Genomic DNA, 23,075 nt, shown 5'->3' with positions numbered 1-23,075 from the left:
AACCTTGTTATTACTCAATTGATCGACCCATTTTAAAGTACAAGAGTTCATTAAAATGACCTCATTTGCTTAGCTCTTTCTAGTTGAGGGCTATTGGGGGTTCTTTCCAGTTTTGCGTGAGATGATAGAAGCTGTTGCACACATTTTTTTTTTTTTTTGTGATTGCTTTTGTGTGAACACAGGCTTTTGTTTTATTTGGGTAAACACCTATAAGTTGGTATTATATCACTCGAAGGTACTTCATTAAAATGATAAGAAACTATTAAATTGCATGCTCAAATCCCAGTGGCATTTTGTGTGTCCATCATCAGTAGAGGGGTTTTGGGTCTCAGACACTTTGATTTTATTACTTTCTCTTTCCTATATAGATGTAGCAATAGAAGGGTAGCAGTACCAAGCCTTGGCTTTGACTTGCATGTGCGCAGTGAGACTTTTGTTCAAATATTTTCCCATTTCTTTAATTTTACTGGGGTACTGTAACAAATAATCATAGACTGGGTCAGTGTACTAGTTTCCAGTTTCTGTGACAAAATACTGAGAAAAACAGTGTAGGGGAGAGAAGATTTGATTTGGAGTGTGGCTTCAATCCCATTGCCTGGTCAGTCAGCTCTGTTGATCTGCAGTGGGGCAGAACATTATGGTCATGGTGCAGCAAAGATGCTTCATAGTGCCATGAGGGTGGGGGAAGGAGAAGGAAGAGGAGAGGAGGGAAGGGGGGATGGGTGGGAGGAAGGAGTGGGGATACAGGATTAGGAGCAGAACATATCCTTCCCGGACATGCTGCCACTTCTGACTGGACCCTACCTCCCAAAGTTTCTGCCTCTTCTAATGGCTTTTTAAGTCTGGAATCCATCAATGGATTTTTTTTTTATTCGATATAATTTATTTACATTTCAAATGATTTCCCCTTTTCTAGCCCCCCCCCACTCCCCGAAAGTCCCGTAAGCCCCCTTCCCTTCCCCTGTCCTCCCACCCACCCCTTCCCACTTCCCCGTTCTAGTTTTGCCGATTACTGTTTCACTGAGTCTTTCCCGAACCAGGGGCCACTCCTCCTTTCTTCTTGTACCTCATTTGATGTGTGGATTATGTTTTGGGTATTCCAGTTTTCTAGGTTAATAACCACTTATTAGTGAGTGCATACCATGATTCACCTTTTGAGTCTGGGTTACCTCACTTAGTATGATGTTCTCTAGCTCCATCCATTGCCTAAGAATGTCATGAATTCATTGTTTCTAATGGCTGAATAGTACTCCATTGTGTAGATATACCACATTTTTTGCATCCACTGTTCTGTTGAGGGATACCTGGGTTCTTTCCAGCATCTGGCAATTATAAATAGGGCTGCTGTGAACATAGTAGAGCATGTATCCTTATTACATGGTGGGGAGTCCTCTGGGTATATGCCCAGGAGTGGTATAGCAGGATCTTCTGGAAGTGAGGTGCCCAGTTTTCAGACGAACTGCCAGACTGCTTTCCAGAGTGGTTGTACCAATTTGCAACCCCACCAGCAGTGGAGGAGTGTTCCTCTTTCTCCACACCCTCTCCAACACCTGCTGTCTCCTGAATTTTTAATCTTGGCCATTCTGACTGGTGTAAGATGAAATCTCAGTGTTGTTTTGATTTGCATTTCCCTAATGAGTAATGAAGTTGAGCATTTTTTAAGATGCTTCTCCGCCATCCGAAATTCTTCAGGTGAGAATTCTTTGTTTAACTCTGTACCCCATTTTTAATAGGGTTGTTCGGTTTTCTGGAGTCTAACTTCTTGAGTTCTTTATATATATTGGATATTAGCCCTCTATCTGATGTAGGATTGGTGAAGATCTTTTCCCAATTTGTTGGTTGCCGATTTGTACTCTTGATGGTATCCTTTGCCTTACAGAAACTGTAATTTTATGAGGTCCCAATTTTCAATTCTTGCTCTTAGAGCATACGCTATTAGTGTTCTGTTGAGAAACTTTCTCCCTGTACCTATGTCCTCAAGGGTCTTCCCCAGTTTCTTTTCTATTAGCTTCAGAGTGTTTGGCTTTATGTGGAGGTCCTTGATCCATTTGGATTTGAGCTTAGTACAAGGAGACAAGGATGGATCAATTCGCATTCTTCTGCATGCTGACCTCCAGTTGAACCAGCACCATTTGTTGAAAAGGCTATCTTTTTTTCCATTGGATGTTTTCAGCATCTTGGTCGAGGATCAAGTGGCCATAGGTGTGTGGGTTCATTTCTGGATCTTCAATCCTGTTCCATTGATCCTCCTGCCTGTCACTGTACCAATACCATGCAGTTTTTAACACTATTGCTCTGTAGTATTGCTTGAGGTCAGGGATACTGATTCCCCCAGATTTTCTTTTGTTGCTGAGAATAGTTTTAGCTATCCTGGGATTTTTGTTGTTCCAGATGAATTTGATAATTGCTCTTTCTAACTCTGTGAAGAATTGAGTTGGGATTTTGATGGGTATTGCATTGAATCTGTATATTGCTTTTGGCAAAATGGCCATTTTAACTATATTGATTCTACCGATCCATGAGCATGGGAGGTTTTCCCATTTTTTGAGGTCTTCTTCCATTTCCTTCTTCAGAGTCTTGAAGTTCTTGTCATACAGATCTTTCACATGTTTGGTAAGAGTCACCCCAAGATACTTTATACTGTTTGTGGCTATTGTGAAGGGGGTCATTTCCCTAATTTCTTTCTCAGCCTGCTTATCCTTTGAGTATAGGAAGGCCACTGATTTGCTTGAGTTGATTTTATAACCTGCCACTTTGCTGAAGTTGTTTATCAGCTGTAGGAGCTCTCTAGTGGAGTTTTTTGGGTCACTTAGGTAGACTATCATGTCGTCTGCAAATAATGATAGTTTGACTTCTTCCTTTCCGATTTGTATCCCTTTGACCTCCTTATGTTGTCGAATTGCCCGAGCTAGTACCTCAAGTACAATATTGAAAAGATAAGGAGAAAGTGGGCAGCCTTGTCTGGTCCCTGATTTCAGTGGGATTGCTTCAAGTTTCTCTCCATTTAGTTTGATGCTGGCTACCGGTTTGCTGTATATGGCTTTTTCTATGTTTAGGTATGGGCCTTGAATTCCTGTTCTCTCCAAGACTTTAAGCATAAAAGGATGCTGAATTTTGTCAAATGCTTTTTCAGCATCCAATGAAATGACCATGTGGTTTTGTTCTTTGAGTTTGTTTATGTAGTGGATTGTATTGATGGATTTCTGTATATTGAACCAACCCTGCATTCCCGGGATAAAGCCTACTTGATCATGGTGGATGATCGTTTTGATGTGTTCTTGGATTCGGTTGGCAAGAATTTTATTGAGTATTTTTGCATCGATGTTCATAAGGGAAATTGGTCTGAAGTTCTTTGTGTGGCGTTGGTATCAGCGTAATTGTGGCTTCGTAGAAGGAATTGGGTAGCGTTCCTTCTGTTTCTATTTTGTGGAATAGTTTGAAGAGTATTGGTGTTAACTCTTCTTTGAAGGTCTGGTAGAATTCTGCACTGAAATCATCTGGTCCCGTGCTTTTTTTGGTTGGAAGACTTTCTATGACTCCTTCTATTTCTTTAGGCATTATGGGACTGTTTAGATGGTCTAGTTGGTCCTGATTTAATTTTCGCATTTGGTATCTGTCAAGGAAATTGTCCATTTCCTCCAGATTCTCCAGTTGTGTTGAGTACAGGCTCTTGTAGTAGGATCTGATGATTTTTTGGATTTCCTCAGTTTCCATTGTTATATCTCCCTTTTCATTTCTAAGTTTGTTAATTTGGATACTTTCTCTGTGCCCTTTGGTCAGTCTGGCTAAGGGTTTATCTATCTTGTTGATTTTCTCAAAGAACCAGCTCCTGGTTTTGTTCATTTTTTGTATGGTTCTCTTTGTTTCTACTTGATTGATTTCGGCCCTGAGTTTGATGATTTCCTGCCTTCTACTCCTCCTGGGTGAAATAGCTTCTTTTTGTTCTAGGGCTTTCAGGTGTGTCATTAAGCTGGTAATGTATGCTCTCTCCATTTTCTTTTTGGAGGCACTCAGGGCTATGAGTTTTCCTCTTAGCACTGCTTTCATTGTGTCCCCTAGATTTTGGTATGTTGTGTTTTCATTTTCATTGTGTTCTAAAAAGTCTTTAATTTCTTTCTTTATTTCTTCCTTGACCAAGGTATCATTGAGTAGAGTATTTTTCAGTTTCCACCTGTATGTGGGTTTTCTGTTGTGTCTGTTGCTATTGAAGACCACTTTTACTCCATAGTGATCAGATAGGAGGCATGGGATTAGTTCGATCTTCCTATATTTGTTGAGGTCTGTCTTGTGACCAATTATATGGTCGATTTTGGAGAAGGTACCATGAGGTGCTGAGAAAAAGGTATATTCTTTTGTTTTAGGATAGAATGTTCTATATATATCTGTTAAATCTAATTGGTCCAAAGCTTCAATTAGTTTCATTGTGTCCCTGTTTAGTTTCTGTTTTCCTGATCGGTCCATTGAAGAAAGTGCAGTGTTGAAGTCACCCACAATTATTGTGTTAGGTGCAATGTGTGCTTTGAGTTTTAATAAAGTTTCTTTTACGAAAGAGGGTGCCCTTGCATTTGGAGCATAGATGTTCAGGATTGAGAGTTCTTCTTGTTGTATTTTTCCTTTGACCAGCAAGAAGTGTCCCTCAGAGTCTCTTTTGATGACTTTGGGTTGAAAGTCAATTTTATCTGATATTCAAATGGCTACTCCAGCTTGTTTCCTGAGACCATTTGCTTGTAAAATTGTCTTCCAGCCTTTTACTCTAAGTTAGTGTTTGTCTTTGACCCTGAGGTGTGTTTCCTGTAAGCAGCAAAATGTAGGGTCCTGTTTAAGTATCCAGTCAGTTAGTCTGTGTCTTTTTATTGGGTCATTAAGTCCATTGATGTTAAGCGATATTAAGGAATAGTGATTGTTACTTCCTATCATTTTTGACGTTATTTTTAAAATTTGATTGCTTAACTTCTTTTGGGTTTGATGAAAGGTTACTATCTTGCTTTTTCCAGGGTGAAGTTTCCCCCCTTGTATTGGTGTTGTCCTCCTATTATCCTTTTTAGGGCTGGGTTTGTGGATAGATATTGGGTAAACTTGGTTTTGTCATGAAATATCTTAGTTTCTCCATCTATGGTTATTGAGAGTTTTGCTGGATATAGTAGTTTTGGTTGGCATTTGTGTTCTCTTAGAGTCTGCATGAGATCTGCCCAGGACCTTCTAGCCTTCATAGTCTCAGGTGAAAAGTCTGCTGTGATTCTGATAGGTCTTCCTTTATATGTTACTTGGCCTTTTTCTCTTACTGCCTTTAATATTCTTGGTTTGTTTAGAACATTTGGTGTTTTGATTATTATGTGATGGGAAGTATTTCTGTTCTGGTCCAGTCTGTTTGGAGTTCTGTAGGCTTCTTGTATATTCATGGGCATCTCTCTCTTTAGGTTAGGGAAGTTTTCTTCCATAATTTTATTGAAGATATTTGCTGGCCCTTTAAGTTGTAAATCTTCACTCTCATCTGTACCTATAATCCTTAGGTTTGGTCTTCTCATTGTGTCCTGGATTTCCTGGATATTTTGGGTTACAAGCTTTTTGCATTTTGCATTTTCTTTAACTGTTGAGTCCATGGTTTCTATGGAATCTTCAGCATCTGAGATTCTTTCTTCTATCTCTTGTATTCTGTTGTTGATATTTGCATCTCTGTCCCCTGATTTCTTCCCAAGGCTTTCTATCTCCAAAGTTGTCTCCATTTGAGTTTTCTTAGTTGTTTCTACTTCTGATTTTAGATCCTGGATGGTTTTGCTTAGCTCCTTCACTTGCTTGTTTGTGCTTTCCTGTAATTCTTTAAGAGATTTTTGTGCTTCCTCTTTCATGACCACAGCCTGTTGACCAAAGTTCTCCTGTATTTCTTTAACTGCTTTTTGCGTTTCCTCCTTGTTGGCTTTTGTATTCTCCTGGATTTCTTTCAATGATTTTTGTGTTTCCCTTGCAAGGGCTTCTAACTTTTGATCCATTTTCTCCTGAATTTCTTTAAGTATGTCCTTCATGTGTTCCTGTACCAGCATCATGACCAGTGATTTTAAATCCAAATCTTGTTTTACTGGTGTGATGGGGTATCCAGGACGTGCTGGTAGAGGAGAATTGGGTTCAGATGTTGCCATATTGCCTTGATTTCTGTTAGTGACGTTCCTGCGTTTGCCTTTTGCCATCTAGTTCTCACTGGTGTTAAGTTTGTCTTGTCAGTGCTGGACTCACCAGTGCAAGCTGCCCCTTCCAGGTTGGCCTCTGGTGCATAGCTTACCCCCTGCACTGCCTGTAGACAGGGTGCTGCTGCCCAGGCTGATCAGATCCCGAAGCAGGCACCCGAAGGCTCCCGCCGGGGCCCGCTGGATTCACTGGAACACACTGACTTCTCCCAGCTGGCCGCCCGGAAGCCCTGCTAGCTTCTTGCAGGACCTGGAGACGTGGTGCTGCCACTCAGGCTGATCTGGATCCGGAAGCGGAGAGAGTTGAGCTGAGGGCTTCCGCCTGAGGCCTTGCCCCAGATTGTGTCTGTGGACCAGATGGAGCACGTGTGCACCCCCAGGGAGCGCCAACGGTGTATGCTGTTGTGACCTCCCCTGTGTTCCGCTCACTACGCTGGGCAGCCGATCCCCCAACCGGGCTGGCACACACAAGGTTAGCATGGCCGCCCAGGCCCTGAGTCCAGGCAAAAGCCTGGGAGGCCAAGGTCCCAGCAAAGTTCCCCTAGGGCTATGACTGTTAATTGGGTCTGCCAGGTGACCCGGATGGCGGGCATGCGCGGCCGTGCTCCATGAAAGCGCAGGGAGAGTCGGCTGTGCTAACAACCTCCTTGGCGGGTTGACTCACAGATGGCCCTCCAAGCCGCCCAGTTCTTGGGGTCAGTCCTGTGCCTTTTGGGGCCTAGACCCCCGATTTGTTAGCCTCAGGCTATGCCTGTTACGGGTCTGCCCGCCGGAGCTCTCTGTTGTCGTGAAGGGAAAATGGCGGCGCACCCTCAGGCCCGGGCAAAAAACCTCCTGGCTGGGTTGGCACCCCGATGGCCCCCCGAACAGACCAGGGCCTGGATGCAGGCCAACGCTCATCGGGCTCAGACCCCCGCGGTCCTGGCCTCGGATTATGTTTGTGTACCTCAGTCTGTCCGATCTCTGGAGTCCGATACCAAGATGGAGATGAGCCTCTCCTGACTGGTGGGAGGCCGAGTTCTGAAGTGGCTTCCGTGCAGCGAAAGGCGCCGTACAACCGCAGCTGTTTGCCACCCAGCTGGTCAGCGAAGGTTAGTGGTCGTGGGCACAGGGCCTAACTGGACCCTGAGTCGCCTTGGTTCCACTGCTGATGGCCCTTCAGCAGGACCAGCCACTGCTGCACTGCCGCCCCCGCCGCCCCCATCAATCCCATCAATGGATTTAACCATTCATAAAGTCAGAGCCTTCAGGGTTTAGTTATCTCCCAAAAGCCTCGCCTTAGAACACTCGAGCTTCCTGGGGATCCTTCAGATGCACAGAAAAACAGCTTCCAGATGTGGCAAGTTTAGTAGATGAAACCTGCTTTCTGGTTTGTAGTACTTTCCCGTGGTTCCCTTACCAAGTGCTGGGATTAAAGGCATGCGCCACCACTGCCTGGTTTCCACTATCTGTTTTAATCTAAGCTGGAACACCAAGGATAGACAATAATGTAGGCAATATCTGTGCAAGCATAGAAAATAAATGTAGCATTTTTAGTTGCTTTTCCTGTTAGAGCAGATGCAACCAGAAAGCCTGAAAATGTATCATTAGTCACATGCACATATTTTAACTTTCTAAAATCAGAAATATGAGTTACCATTTATTTGTACTAATTTATTAACAAATAATCCTCTAGAATTAACACCATTACGTGGTACAGGTAGAAATCGAGGACCCCTAGAGCAAGTCTTTACAATTTGATGTGCACATTTTCTAAAAAAAATAAAATTATTCTCAAGCCATTACTATTTTGATGATGTAAAGAATATGATTATATGGCCAATTGTTTCTATGTAAGGCCTATAGTCTGTCTTGGATAGAAATATCTTGTGGCCTTGCCTTAAGGGGTCTTGTCCAGGCAATCTAGGATGAGCTCCTTTTAAAAGATTTATTAATTTATTACATATAAGTATACTGTGGCTGTCTTCAGACACACCAGAAGAGGGTGTCAGATCTCATTACATGACCCGTCCAGTAGGTCCAGTTATTCAGGGTTCCGAAGGGGTGCTACCTGAGGGTCAAAAGGGGGAGAGAGAAAGGAGACCAGTCAAAGGGGGGTTCAATTGTCGAGGTCTCGTTTAATTTTCCAGGGTACACAGGTTTTAAGCTTTCAGAGGAAGAGCTCACCTCGAGGCAAGAACAAAGGAGGGAGGGGCATTCTTGGCAGTTTCAGCAGGAAGAGATAAGGGCCATCTGGTGGAGACATCTGATGTTTGCAGAGTCTGGAGCATCCTGTGGTTATCTCAGAACTTCCCTTCACCTGGCAGTTCATGGGGAGAGGCTCTTCTTTGTTTTACTCAGGACCTTTGCCCTGCCAGCCCTCTGGGCTGTTAGTGAGGGTCCATTATGGCTTCCCACATTTCCTCCCTTTCCTTATATTAGAAGTGGTAAGGTCTGGGCAGAAATACTGGGCAAGGGGGCCAGACTGTGTAGCCGTCTCTGTCTTAGGATCGACCTCCCTATCCCCAGCCTTACGCGTCATAGGGTTACCTTGTCATCCTCAAAGCCCCGTGTCTTAGGTTGGTCAGGGAATAGAGGAAGTTGCCCTTCCTTAAGATGGCTACCTTGGGTTAGCTCCCCCTCCAGATAAGCCCAGGGATGAATAAGTGGAAGCCAAACAGAGCCTCATTAAAGGAGCTTATTGAAATTGAGCCTCTCCGTGGTGGGTACTGCGGTTGTTTCTGCTGAGCTGTCTTGTCTCTCGGGGTCCATCATTTCCGGTGTCCAGTGGATGATACTGTACTGAGACATAATTCTTGTGTAGGGTGGAATCTATTTGTGATTTAATGAAGCGGGTTAATCATTGAAAAGCCCAGGGACCAAAGGAGATTAACAGTAATAACCCTATGAAGGGTCCTAGAATAGAAGGTAGTAGGGTGGAAAGCTATGGAGACGTGGGGAGCCAATTTTTATACCAAGACTCCTGCTGTTCTCGTTCTCTTTTGTGTTTCTCTAAACTCTCTTTTCCTCTCCTCAGACTGTCATCTACCAGTCCTGTCTTGTCTACATAAACACAGCATTCTTCCCTTAAGGCTGCGCAAAGTCCTCCCTGTTGTAGGAAGAGCAGATCAAGTCCTCTCCTATTTTGTAATACTACTTCTGATAAGAAGGCAACAGAATCTTTTAAATTGGCTAAACCATCTCTGAGTTCGGCCAGGTCCTTATCAATGGCAGCACTAAGTAAATAATATTGTTGTCGATTCTGTTGCGAGGCAACAAGGGAGGCAATGCCTGTGGATGTCTTAAAGAAAATAAATGGCAGGCCACATTCTATCTGCTCTACACTTGAAATCTGTAAAATTTAAATATATGGCCTTTTGACACCCTGAAGGGGGGTAATCAGCAGTAGCCAATATCTCCCCTTGATCTGTTTATAATTTGTTTAATCTTCAGCTAAATAAAATTGCCATGCAAAGAGGGATGTTGAGTCCATAGTTATCTGTGGTATCAGCATTAGTAAGAAGCATCCAAAGGTGTTGAGGGCTGTGGCCATTTTCAATGATTATAATCAGCATCACTCTTTGTCTCAGCATTAGCATACTCTGGCAGCTAGCATGTTCCTTTGGCATCCTGCAGAAAAAACACAAGCATGCCCTCCTCTCTACACTCAGAGAGATCCCTAGCATTAAAATTTTAAATTTTTTTTGTGGTATATAGAGATGTGATTCTCCCCTTTTTTATTATAAAAATATTCTTGTAAAGTTCTATGGGCTTGTTCTATAATATCTTGTCTTTGCAAATTATGAGGGATCTCAGTAATATTACTAATATCAAATTGTTAATAAGACATCTCAATGACTGACTATAATAATCAGTTATAATATTTGTTTTAATCTGATTTAGAACATTTAGTATTAAAAAATAACATATGTAATGACTAATTTTATTTGATATTTTGTTTCTTATGTTAAAACAGTTATAACTAGAAAGCTTGAAAAGCTGTCAATAGTCGTATGTATATTTTTTGATTAATTTTTTGAATTGTATTTGTATAAATAATTGTAAAAGTTAAGAATTAGTAGCATTAAAAAGAAACAATTTCAAGGAATTTTAAGCCATGAGCTATATATGTATATTATTAATATATAAATCAAAAGTTTGATTTTTAACATTTTGAAAAGAACAGCTACAGCACCCAATTCAATTATCTGTGCTGAAGCAAGGGGACACTCAAAAGAATAAACATATGATCTAATTATATGAGCTTTATTCCCATAGTAGATGCATTTTTATAGGATGCATGTAAAATCTATAACAATATAAAAACATGTATAGAGGCAAATTTTTAACAATTTATCTTTTAGATAACAATTATTAATTTTGTCAAAAAGGCTTGTCATGTAATAGATTAAAAATTAATAATAATTTGATTGCTGTTTAAAATAAGGAACAAACATTTCATCATGCTCTTAAAACATTTCTTTTAAAAATATTTTTATGATTTTATTTTGTAACACTTTATTATTACATCAGATCTTTATTGGAGGATGTCAAAACCTTATTTGGAGAGATTTTATATTAATGTTCTCTTTGTTAAGGAATGGAAGTGAGCATATATCATAAACTGTTGACAAATACTTATAGTAGCTTTCTCTAAGTTATGTCTCTCAGTATTTAATTTGCATCTATCTTGAGAACATCAGAGGCTTAAATGGCAAACTTAAAGCAGTGTCTTAGCCAAAAAATTTACCTTAACACCTTTTGAAAATCATTTTCTTAAAAAATTTAAAAGTCCATTGTTAAGAGCAAGCCATTTCTTGAGGAATAACTTTCTAATGAAAATCTTTTATTGGTTTTTTAAAGTTAGCTTATGCTCCTTTAAAGTTAGAAGTAAATGCTTTTATAATTATCAATATCCACAAAGCAAAAAACATCTTTTAAAATCTATAATAGTTTTGTATGTAGTAGGCAGGCCAAATTTTAATGCCTTCATAATTTTTACATAGCTTTATTACCTTTTACAGATCTAAGTTTGAACTTTATTTTGGACCACATCTGTATGAATCTATTAAAAATGTTCTTTTGGCCAGAATCTCTCTAAGTGAGGCCTGCAAGACAAAACTGCATCTCTCAAGCCTCTGCAGCTTTGAGCAGCTTTGAGCAGCTTTGAGGCAGCTCTGAGCTTTGTATAACTCAAATGTAAACCTCCTGATCTGAGTTTGTTATCTCTAAGGCCAGACCTACACCCACCGGTCCTGCAAGGAGTAGCCTGTAACCAGACCCCATTGTATGGAGGTCAAATTACAAAAGGGACCTGCAATATCAAAGTATAACTACAACTTTTTGAAAGCAAAACCCAGTTTTAAACAATCTTTTCTCCTTAAAATTAATGGCAAACACATTATTTTCATATTGCAAAGTTTGTCCATTATCTTGTGTTTGAATGTATGACAGTGTAACTTATTGAAGAGACATTATTTTAAATCTTATTTTTTATAAGTCCAATCTCCAGGCCAAGATTCACACAAAACACCATGCCAATTTAGAAGCATCTTAGAGGCCTGTATTTCCTGTGTTGCATCATGCCACATGTAGCTAGTTAAGATGGCTCTGACACTGAATCACCAGTTTTAAACTAACCTTTTCTTAATAACCCTATACCTTTTAAATCATAACCAATTAATTTATAACTCTATAGTCAAGATATGTAAAACCTTATACCATTAAGACCAATTAAAAATAAAAATGAAGCGATCATACAAATCTCATAAATAAATTTAAACCAAATTTATATATATATATATATATATATATATATATATACATACAAATATATATGTATGTATATATATATATATTTTCTAGCTGTAACTTCAGGGGAATAAAGCACTTTGAACCCAATCATCATCATGATAGAAATTTTTCTAGGAGAATTAACCATTTCCACTTGTCCGGCTGCTGGCTCTTTAAGAAGCAGCTTTTTCTCCAGCTGTGTTTGACTCCTACCTTAAAATGTGAGGCACCTCAAATTAGCCTCCTCTGTGTAAACTGCAATTGGCAGGACTGCCAGCAAGATAACACCTTTTTACCATTTTTTTTTTACATAAAACATAAAAACAACCAATCATTCAACCAAACAAAACAATGGACAACACAAATTGACACACATGAACAAGTTTTGGTGCACCAAAGACAAACAACAGGCAGCAAGGGAACTTGATGTCACAAAGAGATCCAAATATCTTAACCCAAACTAAGGAGATCTCCAGTAGGTTTCAGAGAGAAAACAAAACCATCTCCCGTTTTCCTGTACTCACCAGGAGAGTTTTGAAATAGCTTCCAACCATTTTTTTTGATACTGTGTCCTACACATAGGAAAACTGCTTTTCTGAAACCTGCTTTTTCTCTTGTTTAAGATTTAACAAGGGGGAAGAGGGATGCCTAAGTGAACACACACACCTGTGGAGAGAGGTGGGAGGGGAGGAGAGCCCAGGAATTTCTCTGCAGTCCAGGTCTTACATGCTGCCCATGAGCGGTTTTTGCTTTTGTTCTCTCTCAGCAGCCTCTGACTTCCAAAGAAAAATTTCTCCCTCAGAGAAAGCTCAGCTTGGGCCAGCTGGATAAATTCCTCAGGTGTCAGCCACCCCTCAGCAGAAGATTCTAAGTGCCAAAGTGAAGGGAGCAGTCCACCCATAGGCTGTGACTGCGGACTTTAATTCTTCTAAAATGTTAAAATCAAGGGGCTTGTTTTGGCCCTGGCTTTTTCTAGGCATTTGTCTTTGAAATAAATCTTGAAGTTAGAGTGACCATTTGTTCCTCGTAGCTCCTTTCAGAGGGCTACTTGCTCTCTGCAGCTTTTCTCCTCCATGTTGGCTTTCTCCCTGGGGGTCTCTTAACTTAATGGCATATTAGCAGGGGATGGTCCCATTCGGAGAGGAGAATAAAGAGAAGCCGAGGGAACAGCTGAGGAAGGTTTTGGAGAATTCTTTTTTAGGGGAAAGCGAGGTCATTGAAGCTGCCCGAGACAAAGGGTGGAGGCAATATTCAGCGACCAACAAAAGCTGTTGTAGTCAGGGTCCTCGTTCGCACTCTGAATGAGCCCCCAGTAACTAAAGAATGTATCAGACACTGGTTTACCACTTTTTAGAATCTTATTAATTTCCTTACCACCCTTATCTCAAGTTAGTGGGTGAATATCAGGTCCACTTAAAATTAACCAATGACATTTATCATCGACAAAATAAAAGAACTTGATTAAATCCTTTTTTCTTAGCTCTTAGTCCTCTCTCCCTGAATTAATGCTTGATTCCTCCTACGAAACAAGCCTCTTTAGCCTCGTTTAATAATTGTTTCCCTATGACAATCGGAAGACAATGTTTGGCCACTTACCTGCCCCTCCAGCAACACATGAGCGATGCAGTCTGCGGGGTCCTCCTTTTTCCAGGGTTTCCGGTAGTTGACGTACTTTGGGTCCCTGTTCAGGCGCCACTATGACCCGTCCAGCAGGTCCAGTTATTGAGGGTTCCGGACTGGTGCTACCTGAGGGTCAAAGGTGGGGGAGAAAAAGGAGACCAGGCAAAGGGGGGTTCAATTGTTGAGGTCTCATTTAATTTTCAGGGGTACACAGGTTTTAAGCTTTCAGAGGACGAGCTCACCTCGAGGCAAGAACAAAGGAGAGAGGTGCATTCTTGGCAGTTTCAGCAGGAAGAGATAAGGGCCGTCTGGTGGAGACATCTGATGTTTGCAGAGTCTGGAGCATCCCATGGTTATCTCAGAACTTCCCTTCAACTGGCAGTTCATGGGGAGACGCTCTTCTTTGTTTTATTTAGGACCTTTGCCCTGCCAGCCCTCTGGGCTCTTAGAGAGGGTCCAGTATGGCTTCACACAATTATAGATGTTTGTGAGCTACCGTGTTGGTGCTGGAATTTGAACTCATGACCTTAGAAAGAGCAGTCGACACTCTTTCTGATGACTATTGAGTTATCTCTCTAGCACCTGCATGAACTCTTAAGTGTCCAGAGGACAGTCATTTAAAAGAACAGTACCTTTTATTTAAAACTTGATTTGTATTTGCATAAATAATTGTAAAATTTATGAATTATCAGTATCTAAAAAGGAGCAATTTCAAGCAATTGTAAGTCATGATATATATATATATATATATATATATATATATATATATATATATATATATAGGCTATCAGTATACAAATTAAAAGCTTGATTTTTACCATTTTAAAAATAGCGGCTACAGCATCCAATTCAAATATCTGTGCTGAAGCAGGGGGAAACTCAAAAGAATAAACATGTGATCCAATTACATGTGCTTCTCTCCCATAGAAGAGCTGTTCATAAGTACAGTAGATGCATTCTTTATGGGATGCATGCATAAATCTATAGGAAAATACAAAGGCATGCATAGAAGTAAATTTTAACAATTATCTTTTGGATAATAGTTATCAATTTTGGCTACAAGGATTGCCATGCCATAGGCCAAATATCAACACTCTGCAATGACTAATTTTATTGCCATTTTAAATAAGGAACAAATGTTTCATCAGGTTCTTAATACATTCTTTTTAAAATGTTTTTATGAGCCGGGCGGTGATGGTGTATGCCTGTAATCCCAGCACTTTGGGAGGCAGAGGCAGGCAGACTTCTGAGTTTGAGGCCAGCCTGGTCTACAGAGTGAGTTCTAGGGCAGCCCGGGCTACACAAGAAACCCTGTCTTGAAAAAACCCAAAATCCAAAAAACCAAAAAAAAATAAGCTTTTATGATTTTATCTTATAATATTTTATTAACTTATCAATAGCTTTATGTTAAAACTTTATTTGGAGATGATAAAGGGTGAGTCTACATTAATGCTCTCTTTACCAAGGAATTGTTGTGAACACATAACATAAACAACTGATCACAGTAGCCTTCTCTACTATCTGTAAAGTTATTTGTCTTTCACTAGTTAATTTGCATCCACCTTGAGAACAGAGGTTTAAGTCCTCCTGTGGTAAGCTTAAAATTTTTTAAAGCCCATTGTTAAGGACAAAGGCTTGTAATAAATTTCTGTGAATAATATATACTGAAAGATTTAAAATCCTAGCTTTTTGTGTTGAAGTAGAGACAAAACATTTTTTTCTCACATAAGGTAAGGCTATCATCCATTCTTTGAGGAAAAACTTTCTAATGAAATTGCTCTATTGGTTCTTTAAAATTAGCTCATTAGAAGCAAATGCTTTTTACAATTATCAGGATGCAAAGCAAAAAACAACCTCTTAAATCCATAATAATTTTGTATGGAGTAGGTGAAGGGAGTTGGGACTCTTTAGAATCTATAGTTGAGGCAGTAAGCAGACTTAGAGCCTTGAAGCAAGGTTGTGGTTGAGTCATTCCACAAACAGACCAGCCATAAAAGATAAGGGGCATCCTGGGCAATCTCCTATAGGTCATATACCATCTGGACTGGAGTCTCCTGTCTCCTGTCCCTTGGATGCAGTTTACTAATGTCAAAGTGACCTTCCTGCTAACAAAAATAAACTACCCTCCTACATTGCTGATGGCCGGATCTGCACGTATGTGAAAAAACAAACAAACAAAGAAACAAACAAACAAAAAACCCCACCTTGCCTGCCAGAATCCCCCGCCAATGTTTGAATCAGCAAATCATGTGTAACTGTGCCAACCCCCCCTGACAACCTCCCTAACCAACCCCCCTGACTTCTCCTATATAAACCCCTAACCTTTGAGCCTCAGGGTCGACTCCTCTGTCTCCTGTGTGAGATACGTGTCGGCCCAGAGCTCTGATAATAAACTGCCCCATGCGTTTGCATCAAGTCGGTCTCTCTTGTTTCCTTGGGTGTACGCTATCCTGAGAATGGAGTGGGGGTCTCCCCAAAAGATGGTCATATTTAGGCAGGCCAGATTTCAATGCCTTCATAAGTTCTACATAGCCTTATTAACTTTTCATAGATCTTAAGTTTGAACTATGTTTTGAACCACACCTGGATAGATCTGTCAAGAATGTTGTTTTGGCCTGAAACTCTCTAGGTAGGGTTTGCAAGTCAAAAGCAGTACCTCACAAGCTTCCAAGGAGGCAGCTCTGAGCTCTCCATTGACTCGAATGTAAATATTTTCTAATCTGAGCCTATTGTCCAAGGCCAGGCCCAACACCTGTTTGTCCTGCAGGGCAGCAGCCTACAACCAGACCCCATTGTATGAGGGTCAAATAACAAAAGGAACATGTAATTTGAGGGTTCCTGGAAAAATTTTACTAGCTGTTTTTAGTAGTCTTATCTACAAATATTTGAAACAGTTCAAAAGGAGCCTGTTTGATATCAAACAAATTCCCACTGATATCTCCTTTTTAATCTGGGGGGGGGGTGTTAAATTTTGCTTCTACCACTGTATCCAGTAAACTTGTGAAAAAGTAGCAACAGGCCTATACTGGCCACAGCTGTTTTTAACTTTTATCACTCTTGAAATTACCTTAATAACAAAATATGGGTGAGTTAAGAATTGTGAACCTTCAGCCAGGCGGTGGTGGCACACGCCTGTAATCCCAGCACTCTAGGAGGCAGACACACTGGCGGATTTCTGAGTTTGAGGCCAGCCTGGTCTAGAGTGAGTTCCAGGACAGCCAGGGCTATACAGAGAAACCCTGTCTTGAAAAAACCAAATCAAAAAAAAAAAAAAAAAAAAAAAAAAAAAAAAAAAAAGAAAAGAAAAAAGAATTGTGAACCTTCAATCAGACTGCAAACTGCAGTCAATTGTACACTGGCAGTTGTTAACTGTAATTTTTAACTTTCTCTTGCAATATTAGAGCATAACTACAACTTTGGAAAGCAAAACCCATTTTTAAACAATCTATTTTCTTTAAAATCAGTGACAAATGCATTACCTTCACACTACAAAGTTTGTCTGCCGCTTCTTATGTTTGAATGCATGACAGTGCAACTTATTAAAGAGACATTGTTTTAAATCTTATCCCTTAAAAGTCTAATTTCACTGGGCGGTGGTGGTGCATGCCTATAATCCCAGCACTCTGGGAGGCAGAGGCAGAGGCAGGCGTATTTCTGAGCTCGAGGCCAGCCTGGTCTACAGTGTGAGTTCCAGGACATCCAGGGCTACACAGAGAAACTCTGTCTCAAAAAACCAAATCCAAAAAACAAAAGAAAAAGAAAAGCCTAATTTCTAGGATATGAATTACATAAAATATTTTGCCAGTTTAGAAGGATCTTCAGAGGCCTGTTTTTCCTGGGTTGGGTCATGCCACGTGTTGTTTCAGATGATTCCAATCCTGAGTTACCAGTTTTAAATTAACTTTTTGTTACCAATGTAATAATTTTTAATCATGCCCAATAACTTATAAGCCAATACTCTATAGTCAAGACATGCGAACATACTTATACCTTTAAGACCAATCAGAAACAAAAATGAAGCAATTACACAAATCTTATAAATTTAAACCAAACATTGTTTTTTTCTTTTTTTAGCTGTAATTTCAAGAGAAAAAGTACTATGGACACAACAATCACCTTTGAAGAGATTTTTCTAGGAGAAATGACCATCATCCTACTTGCCCTAGAATTTGAGAAGCTGTTGGCCCTTTTAAAAGCAGCTATTTCTCCAGCTGTGCTTGACTCTGAGCTGAAGGTGGGGCAGCTTAAATGAGCCTCCTCTGTGTAAACTGAGACTGGATTAAGAGATGGACCACCAGCAGATACTAAAAGTTTTACCATTTTTTTCCTTTTTCTTTTTCTTTTTTGGGGCTGAAATAAAAAGACAGGCTGGCAGAGAAATAACAATCCAAGACAAGTTTTCTGGTCAAGGCTCAAAGTTTAATGGGGGGGTCTCCAAATATATAGGCAGGGGAAAACCCTTCCCGCAAAGGCTGGAAACTCCTCAGCAGAATCGGCGTGCCTCTCAGGAAACTGCAGGTCCTTGAGGAACAATGGGCTCTAGCTCCACCCTGGGTGGGAAGTCTGAAATTCCCTTTGATGCCTGACAAGTGCATCCACTGCTGCATATGCAGCTGGAGCCACGTGCACTCCTTGATTGATGGTTTAGTCCTTGGGAGCTCTGGGAGCGCGGGGGTGTCTGGTTGGTTGATATTGTTGTTCTTCCTATGGGGTTGCAAACGCCTTCAGCTCCTTCAGCCCTTTCTGTAACTTATGGAGGTGTTTCTTGAGCTGAGGCTCCCTCCTTCACAGTATGTCCCACTGGCATATAGATAGGCAGCACAGACACTTCAATTAGCCTTTAACCTTCACTGTACAAAAGGGTTATCCCATATTTCCCTTCAAGTGCTTTGACCATATTTGCCTTCTCATAGTCTCCTCTTCTCCTTCTCCTCCTTCTCGTTCTCCTTCCCCTTCTTCTTCTTTAAAAAGATTTATTTATTATTATATGTAATTACATGGTAGCTGTCTAAACATGCCCCAGAAGAGGGTGTCAGATCTCATGACAGATGGTTGTGAGCCACCATGTGTTTTCTGGGATTTGAACTCAGGACTTTTGGGAGAGCAGTCAGTGTTTTTAACAGCTGAGCCACCTCTCCAGCCCTGATACTCCTCTTTTTCTCCCTCTTCCACTAAATATTTTTTAAAAAATATTATTTTAGAGAATTTCACAAATGAATACAATGAAATATGATCATATTTATCTGGCATTTCCCCGTTTCTATCTTCCTCTTATATCACTGCTTCTTTTTCTCTCCTTCGATCTCTAATGCCGTCCATCAGCTTCTGCTGGCACCTCTCTTAAACACTATTGTGGTTTGTTTATGCTTGGCCCAGGGAGTGGCACTCTTACAGGGTGTGACCCTGTTGGAATAGATGTTCCATTGTGGGTGTGGGCTTTAAGACCCTCACCCTAGCTGCCCTAAAGCCAGTATTCTGGTAGCAGACTTCAGATGAAGATGTAGACCCTTCAGCTCCTCCTGCACCAGGCCTGCCTGGATGCTGCCATGTTCCTCAGCATCCTTGCTGAAACTTCTCTCCCTTCCCAGGCCTGAGGCAACCAGAGGTCTAGTCTTAAACCTAAATACCTGGCAAGTAGCAATCCCATGGTAGAGAGCAACAGACATTTAAATCCAAGGCCCCAAAGGCCACAAGACCTGGTTAGCCTATGTTAAGCTTTGTAACTATCTAATGTAAGTCCGTTGGAAGACCCACGGTCAAAAAGAGACTGGGATTGCTGCAAACTGCAAGAGGTTTATTGTTCCAAAACACATTGGGGTCTCTCAGCACGTAGGCAAGAGGAGACCCTGAGCTACAAAACACACACTTTTTATCTACATTTTGGCGGGAAGTTTAGGCAGTCGATTGAGTTGGGCCACCTCAATTGGGTATTTTGAATGACATTTAAAATCATTGGTTAACTCATATGGGGTGACTGCCTTGGTTATTTGGCCCTGTCCTGCCCATCTTGCCAGTTTTCCTGGAATTGTTTTCTGTTAAGTTATTTCCTTATCTGGCCTCACCCCAGGCAGTAATGTCTGGGGTAGAAAATCCCTATCTGGAAGTGAGTCACCATTTTGGTTCAGCTGCGTTGAGGTGGGCCGGCTTTTTGTTTCTGACATAGGTCTTACGGCCTTTTGTTTCTGACATGGATCTCACACTAGTAGCTTCACAAAAGTAGCTGCTAAATACATAGAACCTTCTCATCTAAATTCTATAAATTCAGGCATTTCGTTTGCTCCATGAATTGCTGTTGAACCTATCCCAGAGTCCTACAGTAGATCACAATTGACATCACAAAAGGATGTTTTCACATGAATTCTCTTACAGGACATTTCTATTCACACTGGAAACACCATTATTTAAAACACTACTGCTAGCCAGACAGTGGTGGCACACGCCTGCAATCCCAGTACTCTGGGAGGCAGAGTCAGGCGGATTTCTGAGTTCAAGGGCAGCCTGGTCTACAGAGTGAGTTCCAGGACAGCTAGGGCTACACAGAGAAACCCTGTCTCGAACCCCGCCACCCAAGAAAAAAAAACCAAAACAAAAAACAAAAAAAACCCCACTACTGCTTATATTTTTTGCTTTTCCAAAAGCTTAAAAATGAGTGAGTTGGGTATATTAAATTTGTCATTTAAAGATGTACAATTAATACTGGGTGATGCCTTTTAAGTCATCACTCTGGAGGCTGGGACAGGGTTCCAGGAAAACCAGGGTTACACCTGGAAACCCTTTTGTTGAAAAACCAAAACCAAAACCGAATCTGAAACCAAAACGGAACTCAAAACCAAAACCAAAACTGAAACCAAAACCAAAACCAAAACCGACACCGAAACCGAAACTACAATGGAACTCAAAACCAACACCAAAACCAAAAGTTCCTTCAAAAACTTACTGAGGCCTCAACGCGTGTTTTCCACTCTTCTTTGCTCCCTCATGTTCTCTGCCTGCCTGGCAAGCCTGTCTGCCTTCAAGGCTTCTGCCAGTCTCTGCCTGGCTTTCTTTACCTTCCAGGTCTGTCTCAGGATGTCTGCCTTAGTTACTTGAATGCAGTAAGATGGTGACAGATGAAGGGGCAGTGGCATTGTTACCCCTTGACTGGAGAAAGAAGGTGACAACTGAAGAGCCACTTGCTCAGTCTTTTCCAAGCATGGGGGTTGGACAGAGGTGGCTTCTCCAGGAGTGAGCAGATCCTCAATACCACTGTGGTTGTTGGCTTCATCCTGCATTCCCAGTGCAATTATTTCTATGGGGATGGTAAACTTCATTGGACATGATAGGCCTCCTTTACTGTCTCCAACTTGATAGTTCTGCAATCTCTTCAATGCACAGAGCTGTGTGGGTTTCTTCAGCTGAGCTTCCTCTCTCCTGTACCTGGTTTTATTCTCAGGGTGTGAAGTTATTATGGTCACAGGTTGTTGAAAGATGCAACTAGTCATCCTCCGAGAAAGTATGGACGTAAGACTATCTTTGTGTTTGGACTTTGTCTTCTTTGGGGCAACCTGGATCTGTCTTCTCTTTTGTAATTTGTTGGGTATCATACTTCTTGTGTGTCTTCCTATCACCGGCTGGCTTGAAACTGAGTTTCCTGAAGGCCTCTCCAAGACTGTAGAGTTTGTCCTAAAGGACCGCAGAGATGCAGACAAGTCTTGAGTTGCTGGAACCGGCAATGTCTTTCTCACCTAATCCTCCCCAGATCTCAGGGTCACAGGATTGTAGAATCACAGGATCACGGAGACAGGCGGACTGTGAGGAATTCTGACACAACCAGGATCACAGGAAGAACAGGCTACAGTCTTTATATATCCAGGGCAGGTAGCAAGTCTGTAGTCCAACTCCCAACAATGGTCAGTAGCAGCTATGAATGGAAGTCCAAGGATCTAGCAGTTGCTCAGTCCCGCAAGGCAAGCAGAGGAAGAAGTGAGAGTGAATTTTCTTTCTTCCAATGTCCTTATATAGGTCTCCAGCAGAAGGTGTGGCCCAGATTAAAGGTGCGTGCCACAGATTAAAGGTGTGTGTCACCAGGCCTGGATCTGGGACTTGCTTTGTCCCAGATGACCTTGAACTTAGAGATCTCTCTGTCTTAATCTTCTGAGATTCATAGCCACTATGCCTCAAGATCTCCATGCCAAGATCCAGGTCAGAAACTTGTTATCTCCCAGCCCTTCAGATTAGGTACCAGATTAGGACCATATGTGAGCCTTCCAATTCTGGATTGTAGTTCATTCTAGATATCATCAAGTTGACAACCAGGAATAGCCATTACAATCTACCCCTTGTCATCTTGACACAAATAATATCTCATGTCCATATGAAACAATAACAAGGTCATGAATACTCCTAACATGTTATAACTATTCCTGGTACAATTGCAAACACATTTGTAAATTTACAATGGGGCAATGTCCCTTGGAAACATTCTTTTAGTGTCTCGACTTAAATACCAATTGATGTTAAAGGAATTGGAAGAAAGACAAATGTATTCTTAATTTTTTTTTAAGATTTATTTATTTATTTTTATTTATAGGTAAGTACACTGCAGCTATCTGAGACACACATAGAAGAGTGCATCGGACCCCATTATAGATGGTTGTGAGCCACCATGTGGTTGCTGGGAATTGAACTCAGAACCTCTGGCAGAGCAGTCAGTGCTCTTAACCGCTGAGCCATCTCTCCAGCCCCGACAAATGTATTCTTAACAAAGTAACACAGAAGCATTCATATTACTTTATAATCCTCATTTCTGCAACTAGTTACATGTCCTTAGCTGGAATTTATAACTACCTTCCTTTACTACCCTTTCTGTATTTCCTTCACTTTAGGCAAACAACTTAGTAGGTCTTGGCTCTTTTCCTGGAGAATTGACCCATACCTTCATTCTTGAAGGGTCTGTGCCCTTTGCCATCCTGCTTGGATCAGGGTGTTGTAGTTTCCCATGGACTTTAATCACAGGACTTGGTAGTACTAAGAGATGCCCTAAGGGATCTCCTGTACTCCAGACATAATCCTGCTCACCTCCATTGTGGAGAGACAGTCAAATTTCCCATGGTAATCTGGATCCTAACATTGTTATTCCTCTCTAGCCTGTTGGTTTAAGGTTTTAGAAGCCCAAAATAATCAGGGGAAAGTCTAGGCTTCCAGTTCAATGCAATGTTTGTTGTGGCTCCTTTTTCTGTAATAATTCCAGCCTGTGTCAAGTTGACACACAAAACCAGCCAGTACAATTGGCCCCTTGTCTACTTGACAAACACATCACTATTAAGCCTCAACCCTTACTTTCTTATTCATCAGTGTACTGGCTGACTTTGTGTGTCAACTTGACACAGGCTGGAGTTACTACAGAAAAAGGAGCTTCAGTTGGGCAAGTGCCTTCATGAGATCCAGCTGTGGGACATTTTCTCGATTAGTGATCAAGGCGGGAGGCCCCCTTGTGGGTGCTGCCATCCCTGGGCTGGTGTTCTT

The 23,075-nt window shown here is 41.2% G+C and overlaps 2 protein-coding genes across 2 annotated transcripts in view; both read right to left on the bottom strand.

Moving 5' to 3' along the window:
- Positions 1-17,720, bottom strand: part of LOC127672115 (methyl-CpG-binding domain protein 3-like 2B) — a 25,325-nt gene extending 7,605 nt beyond the window's left edge. Inside the window, exons 1-3 of the mRNA XM_052167316.1 lie at positions 17,688-17,720; positions 16,233-16,347; positions 13,548-13,697 (exon numbers count right to left, since the gene is read on the bottom strand). Coding sequence (XP_052023276.1) covers positions 13,548-13,697; positions 16,233-16,347; positions 17,688-17,720 — 298 coding nt within the window. The remainder of the gene's footprint in view (positions 1-13,547; positions 13,698-16,232; positions 16,348-17,687) is intronic.
- A 2,795-nt stretch (positions 17,721-20,515) lies between these two features.
- On the bottom strand, positions 20,516-22,660 carry LOC127672114 (methyl-CpG-binding domain protein 3-like 2B). Its single transcript, XM_052167315.1, has 2 exons — positions 22,629-22,660; positions 20,516-21,233 (listed from the first exon to the last, which is right to left on the bottom strand). The coding sequence occupies exons 1-2, from the start codon at positions 22,658-22,660 to the stop codon at positions 20,516-20,518; spliced, it is 750 nt and encodes a 249-aa protein (XP_052023275.1).
- Between the last annotated feature and the right edge of the window lie 415 nt (positions 22,661-23,075).

The sequence above is a fragment of the Apodemus sylvaticus genome, chromosome 21 (assembly GCF_947179515.1).
Source record: "Apodemus sylvaticus chromosome 21, mApoSyl1.1, whole genome shotgun sequence".
NCBI lineage: Eukaryota > Metazoa > Chordata > Mammalia > Rodentia > Muridae > Apodemus > Apodemus sylvaticus.
The sequence above is the reverse complement of the archived record's forward strand: the minus strand, read 5'-3'. Positions and strand labels throughout refer to the sequence as shown.

Excerpts from the sequence above, each read along its gene's own strand:
- LOC127672114 (XM_052167315.1), bottom strand. The coding sequence starts at position 22,660 with ATGGGAAATTTGACTGTCTCTCCACAATGGAG. Across the intron at positions 21,234-22,628 it reads ACTGTCTCTCCACAATGGAG|GACAAACTCTACAGTCTTGG; the intron begins GTGAGCAGGATT and ends GCGGTCCTTTAG.